The sequence below is a fragment of the Zerene cesonia genome, chromosome 28 (assembly GCF_012273895.1).
Source record: "Zerene cesonia ecotype Mississippi chromosome 28, Zerene_cesonia_1.1, whole genome shotgun sequence".
Lineage (NCBI taxonomy): Eukaryota > Metazoa > Arthropoda > Insecta > Lepidoptera > Pieridae > Zerene > Zerene cesonia.
Genome location: NC_052129.1, coordinates 3232367 through 3247833, shown reverse-complemented (window position 1 = coordinate 3247833; position 15467 = coordinate 3232367). Strand labels below are relative to the sequence as shown.

General features: G+C 35.4%; 3 protein-coding genes across 9 annotated transcripts in view; 1 reads left to right on the top strand and 2 right to left on the bottom strand.

Moving 5' to 3' along the window:
- Positions 1-256: 256 nt before the first annotated feature.
- On the bottom strand, positions 257-1000 carry LOC119837673 (alpha-crystallin B chain-like). Its single transcript, XM_038363401.1, has one exon. The coding sequence runs from the start codon at positions 840-842 to the stop codon at positions 432-434; it is 411 nt and encodes a 136-aa protein (XP_038219329.1). The 5' UTR covers positions 843-1000; the 3' UTR covers positions 257-431.
- Positions 1001-1059: 59 nt separating this feature from the next.
- Positions 1060-3253, top strand: LOC119837671 (carbonyl reductase [NADPH] 3-like). 4 transcript variants are annotated; one of them, XM_038363400.1, is made up of 3 exons: positions 1060-1111; positions 1692-2331; positions 3005-3253. In XM_038363400.1, exons 2-3 carry the CDS (start codon positions 1698-1700, stop codon positions 3208-3210), a joined length of 840 nt encoding a protein of 279 aa, XP_038219328.1. In that variant the 5' UTR covers positions 1060-1111; positions 1692-1697; the 3' UTR covers positions 3211-3253. The 4 variants fall into 4 exon arrangements, with proteins under 4 accessions (XP_038219328.1, XP_038219327.1, XP_038219325.1 ...); XM_038363399.1 differs by lacking the exon at positions 1060-1111 and adding an exon at positions 1129-1279; XM_038363397.1 differs by lacking the exon at positions 1060-1111 and adding an exon at positions 1288-1504.
- Positions 3254-4112: 859 nt separating this feature from the next.
- Positions 4113-15467, bottom strand: part of LOC119837669 — a 17370-nt gene continuing 6015 nt past the window's right edge. The window contains exons 3-16 of one of the 4 annotated variants that reach the window (XM_038363392.1): positions 12962-13075; positions 11810-11959; positions 11480-11575; positions 10454-10643; positions 9817-9930; positions 9396-9437; positions 9039-9108; positions 8442-8602; positions 7513-8238; positions 6809-7371; positions 6318-6481; positions 5654-5806; positions 4938-5029; positions 4113-4589 (exon numbers count right to left, since the gene is read on the bottom strand). In XM_038363392.1, the coding sequence (XP_038219320.1) occupies positions 4279-4589; positions 4938-5029; positions 5654-5806; positions 6318-6481; positions 6809-7371; positions 7513-8238; positions 8442-8602; positions 9039-9108; positions 9396-9437; positions 9817-9930; positions 10454-10643; positions 11480-11575; positions 11810-11959; positions 12962-13075 (2946 nt within the window). In that variant the 3' untranslated portion in view covers positions 4113-4278. The remainder of the gene's footprint in view (positions 4590-4937; positions 5030-5653; positions 5807-6317; positions 6482-6808; positions 7372-7512; positions 8239-8441; positions 8603-9038; positions 9109-9395; positions 9438-9816; positions 9931-10453; positions 10644-11479; positions 11576-11809; positions 11960-12961; positions 13076-15467) is intronic. The other 3 variants (XM_038363395.1, XM_038363393.1, XM_038363394.1) reach the window with 3 other exon arrangements.

The following is a 15467-nucleotide window of genomic DNA, read 5'->3' as shown; positions in this document are numbered from 1 at the left end:
TATGCCAATAAATGTAATTGTCAAATATATTGTAAAATTAACTGCCAAACAAAATTTCTTGATATAAGCATATTAGAAATAGATAATACCTGTCTAGGAATATATTTATAACTGAAATAAACTTCATATATAAATCTTGTCTTTCAAAAGTACTACTTTGTGTACTGGAGTACAGGTTAATGTAGATATCTTTGAATAATTTCCAAAATTGACAATATAACATAAATTGCATAAAATAAATAAAACAGCAGTTTAAAAGGAATGTTATTTATTGAAAAAATAAAAGTACATTAACATAAATTGCTCATGACCCTTTATAAAAGACCCATAAATATTAACACAATAACCATTATACAATAACGGGACATAAAAAAACAATGTATCTTCTTCAACACAGCCCTTCGCCAATACATTTTTTTTTATTTATTACCTTACAGCTTAGATTTAACACCTTCGTGAGTAACTGGTATGATAGTGTCACGTTTAATTTTTTCTTTACGTGGAATGGCTATAACCAAAACGCCGTCTGCGGTAAGTCTGGATTCAATATTTTCAGCTTTAGCACCATCGGGTACAGCGTACCTCCGAACGAAATGTCTAGAAACATAGCCATGCTCATCTTTTTTTTCCTCTTGTTTACCTTCGACAACTATAAATCCGTCCGATGTTTTTATGCTTATCTCTTCGGGTTTAAAGTCCTTTAGGTTCATTCGAATTTCATATTTACTATTTTCAGCCCGAATAGAACTTTCGTTTCTCCAAGGGAAATTTTCCAGCCAATCGATAGATCTTAAAACAACTTCATCACCAAATAGTGGTCTTGCCGCTGGCCACAGAGACATGTTTATTTCTTTATAGTATGCTTAATAATGAATATTGACTAGTGACTACCAATTTCTAAAAGTCTAGATAGTTCTGTAATGTAAATAAACAGGTCAATTACTGTACTCAATCATAAAAAGCAGCGATAACACAAATGTGAAATAAGTGTCAAAAGAAAATCTAATCAGTTGTCAATTTGACACTAGACAGTTGACAGTCAGCTGGAGTGTGTGTATTTTATAATATACAATTTTCTGTTGTGAAATAGTGTTTTAATTTTACGAATTAGGTATGGCTATGGTTTGGTTCTTTTGTTAGAAACATTATTTCTTTAATCGTGTTCAGTACAAAATAAATAAACAAATTATGTATTACTTAATACAGAGCCCAAGTATATATCAATCAAAATAAGTATTATGAGAATTTGTTATCTGTATGTGAACGTTAACTTATTAAGGTATTTATTATATTATTAAAGAACCAACCTTAATCACAAAAAAATGATAACCCTAGATACGTGTATAGATACTTAAATGAGAAAAAATTTATTGAGTTTAGTATAAAAATATACCTTTATCTTGAGCCTTGTTTCTTTTTGTATTCAATGTTACATACTCATGAGTATGATTATCTATCCCCGAAATCGCCCAGATTTGTTATTTATTTAGATTGGAGTCCGCGCGTAAGTATAGCAGGTAATCAAATCATTTATCGGTACGAAAATGACTAAACATGACTTGTTGTAATGAACTTTTTTTTTAACAAATTATATAAATTGCAGAAAGTACTCATTAGCTTTCTTGCATATATTCAAAATTAAAAACGTAGTTGCTTGAAACGGGGATATTGATAAAAAATTTTGTTTACAGTAAATTATGGAAAAGAAAGTTGCAGTTGTGACTGGAGCTAATAAAGGGTTAGGCTTTGCCTTAGTCAAAGGGCTCTGTGAGAAACTAGATGGAACAGTTTATTTAACTTCAAGAGATGAGGAAAGGGGTATTCAAGCTCGAAATCAACTAAAAAAAATTAGCCTTAAACCTGAATACTGCCAACTGGATGTAACAGAAGAAAGTAGCATTAAAAGATTTCTTACTTACATTCAAAACAAACGTGAGAAAATAGAAATATTAATAAACAATGCTGGAGTATTATTCCTTAAGGATGCGCCGGAACCCAAACTTTTCCAAGCAGAACAAACACTCAAAGTTAATTTCTATTCTTTGGTGAATTTTACTGAAGCGATCTTACCAATTTTAAATGATAACGGGTGTATTTTAAATATATCCAGTTCTTCTGGACATTTGTCGAGAATACCTTCCGAAGATATACGAAATAGATTAAGCAAGCCTGATTTGAGTTTGGAGGAATTAAAAACTTTAATGCACGAATATTTAGATGCTGTGAAACAAAATACAGAGGTTGAAATGTGGGGAGCGTCACCTTACGTCGTCTCTAAAGTTGGTGTCAATGCTTACACCTTCATGTTAAATAGAAGATTAAAAAATAGAGGTAACTTAATATCACTACATAGTATAAAGTTGCTTTTCGCTGTCTGTCTGTCCCTATGTATGCTTATATCTTTCAAAATTACGCAAAGGATTTTAATAGAGCTTTTAACGATAAATATAAAACATGCATACCCATGCGAAGCCGTGGTGGGTCGCTAGTTTTAGAACATAAGCAATTTAATTTGAATATTTTACCAATAGATTATTACTTAGATACGAAAAAAAATCAGTATTATAATTACGTTTCTATAAATTACTATCTTTCCGCCCGTGGAACAGTTGCCATTCCCTTGTAGTGTCCGATATATATAGTTACTTTCGCATTTATAAAAAGTGCTCTCGTTTACTCGTGTCTTTCGAAATGAACCTAATATAACGCGCGATCGCTCGTTTAGTGCAAGAGATGCATATTATTTTTTTGCAAGTAATGTATATTTTTTAATGTATAATTTTGTAACTGTTTTCGTTTGTATCTTTTGTGGTGACTTAATATGACAATTTTCCTGCACCTGCCCCGCCCACAAAGCCCTTCTCACAATCTTCTTAATATGTCTGTTTATAAAAACATTATATTTAAATGTTCCCAAAACACTAAAAGCAATCGGTATAGTAACGTCTTAAACTAGGAAATCCCTGCTCTAATAAAATTAATCGTAAACCACTTCTAATTGCAGGTATTCGTGTAAACTGCGTACATCCGGGTTATGTAATGTCAGATATGACCAAGGGAGCCGGTTCAATAAGCCCTGAAGACGCTGCGTCACTCCCATTGCAAATAGCTTTGAACCCAGAAGATGGAGGATTATTTGTGTGGCATGATGGTTCAAGGGTACCTTGGGACGGACCTGACCCTAGAGGCTATATTGATAAGATATTGTAACTGTAATATCACCTGCCATTCTTAATAACAATTTAAACAGTTACTTTTGCTTTTATAATTCTAAGCACCCAGAATATTACTACTATATTACTAATTCTCAATCTTCTTCAAATACGTGTCTTTATTTATTCAGATAGATAACTTTTGAATTATGTACACTTCTACACTAATGATGGGAAATACACAACCGATTTCCAAATTTTAATTAAATAAAATTCTATCTATATGTAACCACGGGCGAATCCGGGGCGGACCACTAGCAAAGCATTAAATCGCAAACATTGCAGCATGAGTATATGCACATTTTCTGTAAAATGCCTTTGCCATTTTCAAATTAGTAGAACGATAGACTGAACAAGCGTCTATTCTTCTCGTATCGCAATCATGCACTATATTTTTACAACCCATTTTATTGTTAGTTTCCACACTACCAAACATTATTTAACCGTTATTTTTATAATACTCACCAATGTTACCATGCGAAATAATTATCCTCAGTCCACAAATAAATATAGTAGGTAAATAGTATAATACTTACTTGATTATTTACAAGAAATAGACATGCATATGCACAGTTGTTTGGATAAGGTGTCGCATTAAAAGAGCGAATGATAATTCTTTAAATTTAATAATTTTTATCATGAATAATGGCTCAATAAGGTACAAATTCAACCGAGTTGGCATCTCATTTAATATAGAAAAAAATAATTTCAAGTAACACGTAGACGATCCTAGCGCAATATATAATATATTAACAAATATACATATATCATCAGTCGCGAAACGAATAGACTCAAGAAAGGGAAGCGACAGCGAGCCGAGACCGAGATAATAGTAAAGAAAAAAAATTCATGATAATATAATAAAATATAAATCAAACTTTTTTAAATAAAACAAATAGGTTAATTTATTTTACAAATTCCTTTGTTATCATATTTCTCTCGTTAAAATATGCTCTGTTAATACAAAGATTTATCGATCACATCACCAACGGAAAGAGGCTAGGTATAAGAAAATATAATATCCACTGTGGAGGGGGGAGCGGGTCGAGGGGGTTGCATTGCACGTTTACTTGGCGTCGATGCACTCGGCGGGGTGTTGGGAGGTCTTTGGGGGGGCGAAGCCGGGGGGCAGGGGCATGGTGTTGTAGGCGACGGCGCCCCAGGGCTTCTGCGCGGCGGGCCACTGCACCATGGGCGGCGCGTGCGCGTGCGCATGCAGCTTGACGCCGTTGGGCTGCACGGCCAGCTGGTTGAAGCGCGCGAACAGCTCCTGCTGGCTCAGCGCCGGCTGGCTCTTGCCGAAGTTCACCGACGTCGACATGATCGCGGGGTCCATCTGCGTCCAGTCTGAGAACATCGCATTGCTATTGTTGTAACCTGTGAATTGTTACCGTTTATCATTTCAATCTATTCGGTTATTTTGTGCCCAAGAGTAAATCGCTAATCACTATGATAATATGACGCAAAATAATACTTGGGACTTAATTTTTGTGCTATTTAAAAGCTCTATCGATATAGATTAATAACGCCCCTTCTAAAACAACATTTAATATGAATCTACATACATAATAGCATATCACACACATGGAATTTTGACCAGCTACCATGCTGCCATTTAACGTAAAGCTTTAATGGTGTTTGTTTGTTGAATATGCACATATTTAACATAGCTATTGATTGCCTATATGAATATTTTTATATATCAGAATTATACACCATTTGCACCTTGTTGTTGTGGTTGATGCCTGCCATAAGCGTTCAAGTGACTAAAACCGGGCGGGGGCAGGCGGGTGCGTCGGACACGATCCATATTGTCTCTGTGAACAAAAACAAATGATAAATGTTATAACACGTATTTCTTAATACAGTGCTAATTTACTTTGTTTTGTGTTTATGATGATTCAGAGAGAGAGAGAGCAATCATTTTCGGGTAAACGTTGATTGTCATTACTACCTAAATTCTAAACTTTTTTTTCCGTCTTTCAATAAATAGATGACCATAAAATAAATAGACCCTTGAACATCTTGGTGATAAAGCTGCATGGAATGTATAAGTTACAAAAAATAGCCATTGGACGGTTATTAGGGAGCCAATGAATACTCAATTCTATTCAATTGATATATTGTTATACATATCATACATTTGTTTATTTTTTTATTTTATATTATTTATATCATACATTCTACGCATCTTGTCAAAAATTCTAGTAATAGAGTAACCATCGAGTTTCTTTCCGATTTTTCTCGATAGGAGCGACCTTTAGAATCGGCGGTAGCTAAAAAGAACGATTATTCATAAAAACTTATAAAAGTTTAAATGAATAAAAAAATTAGTTAGACAAAATAGATCATAGACTAAATAGACCATGGAATAATTAGACCATAGAATACATGAACATAGACCCTTGAAGGTATCTATCACAAGAGTACTACCGACTCACCCGCTGGAGATGTTGCTGAGCATCATCTCGGTCTCCATCATCTCGGCGAGCGCCTTCTGCGTCTCCTTGAAGGGGTCGAAGTCGAGGTCGTCGTCGCCGTCGCCCGCCGCGCGCCCGCCCGCGCCCTCCGACGCGCGGTAGCCGCTCATTCTGCTGCGCACGCGCACGTTTTTAATACATACGAGTATATACACAGTACACTGATGTTGTAAAGATAGAAAGAGTGATTTTGTGTTTGTTGGCAACGAAGAGAAACAGCAAACACTTTCTTGTTCGAGATATAGTTTTGTAAGAGACCTCGCCTATTAAGCTATAAGGCCGCCTAATTAATTCAAAATAGAAGCTACATCTTTATCAAGTCACGTAGGCTATTGTTCTATGCCAAGTCAACCACGTTGTAGTCACAGTCGTAGTCAAGTCACAAAAAGTTATAGTTCAATTTGATGATGATAGATACAGTACACAATAGTAGTTCTGAACTGAAAAATATCTACATACAGTTCAATAAAAATCTGAAAAAATTTTTAAGTTGCTTTTGTTAAATCTTATCTCTGTTTTATATTTTGAAAGTGTGCAATAAAGAATAAATAAATAAATTCGCCGCCCAACACCAGCCGCATCTGCGGCTTCTAGTGGCGCTCCGCCCCAGCCTCACATGTCTCACCTCTTGTGCTCCATCTCGAGGCGCTCGGCGCTGAGCATGTTGTGTGGGTAACGCGGGCGTTCCGCCCCCGCCCCCGCGCCGCCCGCCACCAGCCGCATCTGCTGCGCCTTGTGGAAGTCGGTGAAGAACTTGTCCATCGTGTCCGCTTGATACCGACCCTCGCTCTGCAATGCATTCATTTCATTTTATTTGAACCCACTTCAAAACAAGAGAGAAAAATGTTCAAACTATTGAGATACAAGAACTAAAACTTATTCCATGAAACAACTTATTGATAAAACTTTTACTAAAAGATTTTATTTTATTAGTCTTGCTATAGCTCATGTTAAATTTGGACAGTTTCTGATCATAATAATTATATAAAAATGAACGAATGAAGTAACTTTTTTTACTTTATTCGTTGATTTTAATAATTATAAACTCAAACTCAAGCTTTACTTCTGCGTGTCGTGAAAGGAAAAAAGAAAAATAAATAATTTCAATATACTCACAACACTCTGTGGTGAATCAAATCCGTTTACAAGTCCACTCTGCATCTGTTGCTGATTTTGCATCTGCATCTGTTGATTGTGGAGCATGAAGCCGCCTATTGTGTTGCCCATTGCATTTGTCCCCATTGAATTTACGCCTAATGTGTTCGCTCCCATCGAGTTTGCGGCCAGTGTGTTCACTCCCATAGAATTTGTTCCTAACGTATTCGCTCCCATGGAATTTGCGCCTAACGAACTTGCTAACGAATTTGTCCCTAGTGTGTTTGCGCCCAAAGAGCTTGTACCCAGTGTGCTCCCGCCTAACGAGCTAGCCCCCAGAGTGTTTCCGCCTAACGAGTTGACCCCTAACGAAGTTGCTCCCAATGTGTTTGCGCCCATTGCATTAGCTGACAACGAATTTCCACCAAGCGAGTTAACTGACAGCGTGTTTGCGGATAAAGAGTTCATAGATAAGGAGTTGGCTAGTGTGTTCGCTGTGTTACCGAGTGAATTTGTTACTAAAGAATTGTCTACTCTCATTCCGAACGGTGGAAGCATATTGGGGTTTGGATGATAATTAGCACCTGAAAAAGAGATTTTCTCTACTATAAAATTCAATTACAATATTTTTATGTGTTTGTTATGGTTTCTGGATGTTTTAAAAGTTGAAAATTTTAATTTTGATAGCCATAGTGCAAATATAAACTTGCACAAACAGTACGCACCTAATAATTCACTAGCAGACTCCATTCCTATACTAGATGAAGGCATATAATGTTTCAGTTCAACCATAACATTGTGCTGCCGGGCTAGCAGCTCGTTCTGTCTCAACAGCATGCTGCGGTTGCGTTCCCTCATCAACAATTCCTTCTGGTCCATCAGACCTTGGCTAATTTGACTAATCTGTCTATCATTACCTAGATAACTCATTGTGTCCCTGTCTAATAACCCGTAACCGTTCATAAGTGGACTCTTGACGTGCGGCATGACATTATTGTCCACAAGCCCTGCGAGCATTTCCCTATGCCTCTGCATCATTAATACTTCATTGTTGGCATCGTTCAACAGGTTGTGTGTGTCGTCCTCGAGTAAACTGTGATCACTGTTATCTAATAAATCGTGGTTTTCTAAGAGGCTGTGTCTGTCTGATTCTAATTCATCCAACTCATTCGTTAAGAATTGTGTGTCATTCTCAAAGACGGACGTGTGTATTTCCGCTTCCGTCTTCTCTGTTGCCGAACTCGATTCGCTGCTTTCGTTGCTAATACTATTCTTTGATTTCGATTTGTCTGATTTGCTTTTCTTTGCCTGTCCATTTGTATTGCTATTGCTGTCTTTATTGCTCCTATTGCTTTTTTCCGTTTGATTATCTTTGCCGTTTTTCATCTGTGATTGGTGATTGTGTAGTGTTGGACTGGACGATTCTGATGTGCCGTTTTCTTGTGACTTAGCTGTGGAGAGTTGTAAAATATATTTACGTGTTGAAATCAATATTTATCAGTGAGGAAAGTGAAGAAAGTGATTTTTGAGTAAACAAATGGATATAAAGAAAAAAAAATCAATATTTCTTGCCATTATTTCATAATTAACTGCATATCTTTAAACATTTTTCGAAATTAATTATGATACAAATATATAATGTAATATTTATTACCTGTGGACTGTTGTGGTTTGGGACTGAGTTGTTTTCTAGCGGGACTATCGGAAGGCGGCGACGAGCCGAGACTGGGCCACGCCTCTTTACCATTGCCGTTATTGCCGTTACTGCCATTGCTACCATTGCCAACATTACTACCATTTGTGTCCTTTTTCGATCTAAAACAGCATATAATTATAAACCTATGTGCTAAGTAATAAAATCGAGTTTTCAACTGCTCGTTTGTAAGAGGTTTCATTTGTAACTACGTGTATGTGTAAATGCTTAGTACTCTCAGAATGTTTTATTTTTGAACAACATTGTGTGTTTAGAAGAATGAAAAGTGTTAGGAATTGCAACAATCATACATATTATATACAACATATGTAACATACAACAAGTACTATCCTCAACCATACTTTAAATATTATCAGTTTTAGTACAAACAAAATCAGTATACCTTTTGTAAATTGATTCACCTATAATATTAATTGAATCAGCATTTCCTCAACAATGTGAGATATTTGCAAGAAAATTATAATATACCCCCGAATATATTAACAGTTCGCCTCATACCATTGACTTGTACATTTGATGCACATGAATAATACTCACTTAGCTGTACTGACTGAATTAATTTGAGACGAAGTGACCACTGTTGTTGGTATAAAGTTCGATTGATTACCTGAAAGAATGAAAAATACTATAATTACGAATATAACACACTTCATAACCAATTAACGGTTGTTTACATTTGTTATTTGTAACATAATAGAAAACACTGCTAATTTGGAATGAATATGCAGAGATTAATTATTGTTTGATAATGTTTTTAGCAATAATTACCATAACTTTTCCCTGAAGTGACAGATTTTATAATTAATTATAATTAATTTATAATTAAAATAATTATTTTAATATACAAAATTTATTAATTTTCTAAATATAGAATGTATATAGAGACAAACTCACCATCTTTTGTACTGCCTTTATCTGCATTCGTACTAGAATTACCTGCAATTTTAAAACAATGTGTCACAATACCAATAGTAATATTTTATCACGTCCATCTGATGAATGATGGCTAGTATTAAAAATGTAGAAGAAAAAGACCCAGGAACTCAGTACCAAAATAGTATATCAAAATAGACCTAATAATAGGTGTATAAACATTTATTCCTAAAAAAACTAAATTATAATAATAAGACTCCATACAAAATTCATGTGTGTTAATGTTACTTGTATTATATTAAATAAGTAGTAAGGCTGGTAACATTTGTCAGTTCAAAAAACAAACACTGCTATACTATTTGTGCAAAATTGTGCGGAGGATGGAGTGGGTATGGTATTTGGCAGTTTATAAGTAACCGGATAGTGTGGTTGTGGCTGGTACCTAGTTGCTTGTCGTCTGGTTTGGCGGCGAGCAGCTGCTGGTGCAGGCGCCGCTCGTACACCTGGTGCAGCCCCGCGTGCATCTCCTCCTTCGTGAACGACGCCTTCGGATCACCTGCCGCAACGCGTCACACGTCTTAGCCGAAACATACTACACACTTAAATTTAATTTTTAGTTTTATAGCATTGAAATGCTTTATAAATGAGAAATTTTGAAAGAATAGAAAAAATTTGATCACGAGGCAGGATTCGAAACTGCGTATCTTGCCTAACCGTAGCAACGCCTAGCCTCTCGGCCACCCGTGATCCTGCCACAGTAATCGAATTTCTTCTACTCTTTCGGTTTCATGTGCCTAAGGGGCCTAAAAAAAATTCTCATACTACACACTACTACTATATAGGTGGAGATTTCAAAAATATACTATGTGTTTAAACTACGATACATTATGAACTCGTTCTGAATCTTCTTAACATATTAAACATTCAAACCAACTCAATTTTCTACAATATCAACAAACTTTAAATGTAGTTTTGCTTAGTTCTGTATTTCATAGATAAAAAAATATTTTCCACTGATTTGAAGATAATCACGGCACGACGTACTACGTCACGTCGCGTCACGTTGCGTGTTAGCTCACCTAGCTCGTGCAGATACATGCAGTCGGGCTTGGGGCAGGGCTGGTTCTTCATGAAGTTCGCGCAGTACTTGGTGGTGCCGAGCGAGCCCTTGAGCACGCGCCCGTCGAGCGTCACGTTGTTGACGCCCTGGATCGCGCGCAACGCGTCCGCCGGCGACACGTACGTCACGTACGCCGACGCGGACGGGCTCTGCGTGACACCAACCAAATGTTCATTATTGTACGCTCTACGGCTGATTTTCCAATGCTTGGTTAGAATTCATTCGTTAAATATGGTATTACACAATTATTCCAAAAATGTGTTTAAAGTGACCAAATTTGAACATTTTACAGGTGATTTTTAGTGTCGTGTAATACCTTGTCGTATAAATTCTTAACCAAAGATTGAAAAATCGCCCTTAGTATAGTTAAAAATTAATGACTTATAAATTGTCTTTCCAAATTTGATTGTTTGTTTTAAATTTTATTGTACAACCTTTGTATCAGCTTTAAACCTTGTGTTCTTGATGTCGTATAACTATATGTTAACCAATTGTGTATTGGTACTTAAAATAGTTATCAATGACGTCTAAATGGCATTTAGTTTAATTCAATGCACAATCTCTATCAGCTAAAAACCTTGTGTTGGTGATGATGAATAACTATGTTCTGTAACTAATGAAACCACTCAAGTATATATACAATGTAAAACACAATAACTTAGTTAGCAAAAATTAATAATTATATCATGATTCGATTTTCAACCGAAGTCCCAAAAATGGGGGAGGTTTTCAATTTTGATTTTGGCTACACCTTTTTTTTGCTTTTGTCACTTAATAACTCCGTGAATTTTCAACCGATTGACGTGATTCTTTTTGTGTTTGATAGAGAATTGTTGCCATTTGACCCCATTTTAGAATTTTGACTGATACCTTTCTCGCAAGGACGTCGGTGACATTTTTGAAAAATATAATTATTAATTTCATTTAATCCAATAAAAGATCTTAACCTAACTTATAAATAATAAATAATATGTAAATTCCATACAGTGTGTACCTGTGACCCCGCATAGGCTGGACTCTGATTTATGACTACTTTGTGAATTTTTCCATATTTGCCAAAGTACTCTTGCCGTTTGAGAATCTGAAATAAGAAATAAAAAAATGGTCTTTACATAAAATTTTCGGAGAATTTATGGATCTTTATAATATTTAAAATTTATCACCAAATTGTCCAGATGATTTTTTATGTGTGATTTTTATGAGTGTTGCAAATCTTATGATGATTTGGTTTGATATAAGGCACAAGTATGTATCTATAAGGATTAATTTTTTGATTTGATTTGATTAACATCACAAGCATGTATGCGCGGTTCACCTCCGGATCGGCGAGGCGCACGGGCAGGCCGACCACGAACACGAGGTTGTTCTGCACGACGCGCACGTTGGCGAGCGCGCGCCGCGACTCGAGCGTCTTGTTGCGCCGCTTCTGCTCGCGCGCCTTCTTCTCCGTCTTTATTGCGGCTACCTGTTACGTGTCCGGTTGTATTCATTTAATTTATGTCACTTTACTCTATTATTCTAATGTGGGTATCGAGCACGCTGCGGCACGAATTGGGCCAGCTCGCGCCGGGGAAGTACCGCAGAAAACTGACGTGAAATAGTGGAACGCTATTGAGTCTCTTACGGTGATGGAGGGGGAGAGAGAGAGAGAGAGAGAGAGAGGAGGTTCGATTACTTTTCCTCACCTTTTCCCGTTCATTTATTCTTTCCAGTCATTAATCGCCTTACCCCTTATAAGCGGGTACCGCATTCGCAGAGGCACTATTTTTTTTCATGTTAGTGTGGGTAAATAACTGTAAGCGGAAACCGGAAGCGGAAACCACTGCCGATGAACGTTTGCAGAGGTAGAGCCTCCGCTTTTAAAGGAGAAGCGGAGAGAAAAAGATTTATGACCAGTATAAAGGAAAGGTCTGGGCAAAAACACAAAAGCATTTGTATGCTACTATTTCTCGTCGATCTTCTGTAGGGATGTGTACTTTTCCCGATGCGACCTGGCTCAATTTGTATCTACGAATACTAGACTTCCATATTATATTGGTATTATAAGATTAATTGTGATAAATTAAAAAATATGTGCAGTTATAACTTTAACATTAAATACTTGATCTGAAAGCCAGAAAAAATACTAAAAATATTTACTATTCTATCATTAATTCATCATTATTTATGTAACTAGCGTTAACATTTTGACTAACGTTTAAAAGACTTCTCAATTACTATAATAACATTTATAACTTTAGCAAGGCACACCGTAATAATATATTAAGTGATTTGATACAAATGAAAAACATGTTCTGTGATTATGTACAAATCAGTTTTGATCTTTACATTACAGAATTACCCATAATTCTACGAATGACATATAAATGTATTGAACAACAACAAAACAACAAATCATATGAGGTTTTATCACTCTTTAAATCGCTTTGCCTAAAAAGGCAATATAAATATAGGGACGTGTATTGACCTGCTCTTGACTGAGTGGTGTGAAGTCTGCAGGGTTCTCGGGGTAGGCCTTCCGACACGCGGGACATAGGCCGTTCTCTCCCTCCCTGATTCGGTTCCAGCAAAACCGACATATCTGTCAAAAGTAATATACGCAACTGTTAGATAAATAAATTTTGATGAGACGTTTACAAGGGTCAATTATACAATACACACATTTATTGTATATAGTATAGATCTATTAGATTACAACATTATTTACAAAATAGTAGTTAATTATTATTATAAAAAACGGTGAAATACAGACAATTAAATATACATCGAAATAAAATAGGTGAATAAATTTAATGTCTACAAAAATATTGAAGTCAATCGGTCGGTTACACAATTTCGTACAAGTATTAAAATCTCGACAAATAACCATAATTATTCTTGTATGTTTATAAAAAGGCTGTATTTATTTTTTCAAAGAGCAAAATGCAAATATAATAGGTCTCGCTTGATGGAATAATTACAACATTTGCTTTAAACTTAACACTGCGAAATCATCCTAACGTAAATTATAAGTAAAACTAATCTGTACAACGCCAGAAAAAACTTATTCCGATAAAGCACATACGTCTATCTCTTGCTCGTCTTCATTAATTTACATCTAATATATAAAATTTCCGTGTCACAGTTTTCGTTGCCATACTCCTCCGAAACGGCTTGACCGATTTTGATGAAATTTTGTGTGCTTATCCGGTATCTATGAGAATCGGCCAGCATCTATTTTTCATACCCCCAAATGATAAGAGCAAGGCAGAACAGCGTATGCCGGGTGCAGCTAGTTGTACTATAATATTTAAGTGCGCAATATTAGTGATTAGCGCAAAGACAGAGAATGTATTTAAACTACAAAGTTGACCTAGCAAGCTTTATTCGGCCATGATACCATTGTCAATATGAGTTTTAAAAGCTTACAAAAAATAAACGTACCATATAAAAACACGCTTTATTTAAAATTACCTAAACAGTAACACTTGCTACGTAAACAACTAAATACAACTAATTGGCGATATTACTTAATCCTTCCCTACCAAATATTAGTTGATCCTAAGTAGGATAATAAAAAAAAATGGTTGCCTGTAAAGTCGGTTTTACGGGCGAAGATTTTACGTGACAACGTCTTTTTCTCGGTAGAATATTTATTGATATGAATATTATTAAATTGCACAATAGGAACAAGGAATTGAATGAAAATAAGAATTGCACAAATTTTAACTATAGAAAATATTATTTGTTTACTAAAAAGACAGAGACAGAGACACAAGCACGCGCCGATTCAATGCGCCTAATTTTCTAGTGCTGCGCGCGCGGCGGACCGATCATAGTTCGGTGACTCATCGTAACGTTACCGGGCGTTACACTTTTTCATAAGTGCCTCCGAGCCGCAACCTAATTTAAGACGTTGTCACGTCAAAACCCATGAAATTATTGTATCGTCTCTTGTTAACTGTGCAATGTTAGAATTAAAATCTGTCCGTTTAAAGTGAATCAAAATCGATTCTAAATTTTACGACTTATTCCCAGTATTTTACATATGAAATATAACAAAAGTAAAAACTTTAATCTAGGGCCTACCACAAACTCTAATGAAATCAAAAAATATATCAATCTATCGTTACATAGAAAACTAAAATATGTGTCAAGCATCAAGCATGCTTATTTATTTTTAAACAATTTTAATGTACCGCGATAAAGATAATAAATATATTACAATACAGTCACATTGAAATATTGTTATTTATAATAATATTATTGTGATTACGTCGCACAAGTAAATTCAACTTATCTTGATAAAACTTATCAATTTGTCTTCAATCGATTCGGACGAAACGACGTTTTGCACCGAGTATACAGTACAACTAAATTTGATAAGCTTGAAACAATTACACTGTAGTCGATAATATAAAATGATAATATCCAAATTTGCTGTTTAAAAAAATTCCTATATACATTACTACAATAGCCTTAAACAAAGTAAATGTGACGTAAAAAAAGTATTGCATAAAAACCCTTTCTGTATTTAGTTTTCGTGAAAGATAGTATAGAACTAGATAGAACTAGTTTTATATAAAAATAGAAGCTAAAGGAAATCTATCAACTAATGAGCTATATGATACTCATAAATCTGTTATTTCGAAATTGGTTAAGGAATGATTTATTAAATATCCATGACTAAGTTATCTCAATAATTCAGGGCATTAAATGCATCGCTACTGTGAAATGCAAATAAACCTGTGATGGTTTTACTATAAATGTCACTTGAGAGTTATTTCCATATTACAGCTAACATATACTATACTACTAAAGCGTAGCCCATACAAGCTTGTTAAATTATTTTTGCAGTTGGGAAATTCTCATATCTTTAATATCTATGGATGAGGTTCTATGTTCGTCTTTCTGTCTTTTTTTAACACGCTTTTATTAGCTTCACTTGTATGTTTGTATGTATGTATGTATGTAACTCACACCCGTTTTTCTCC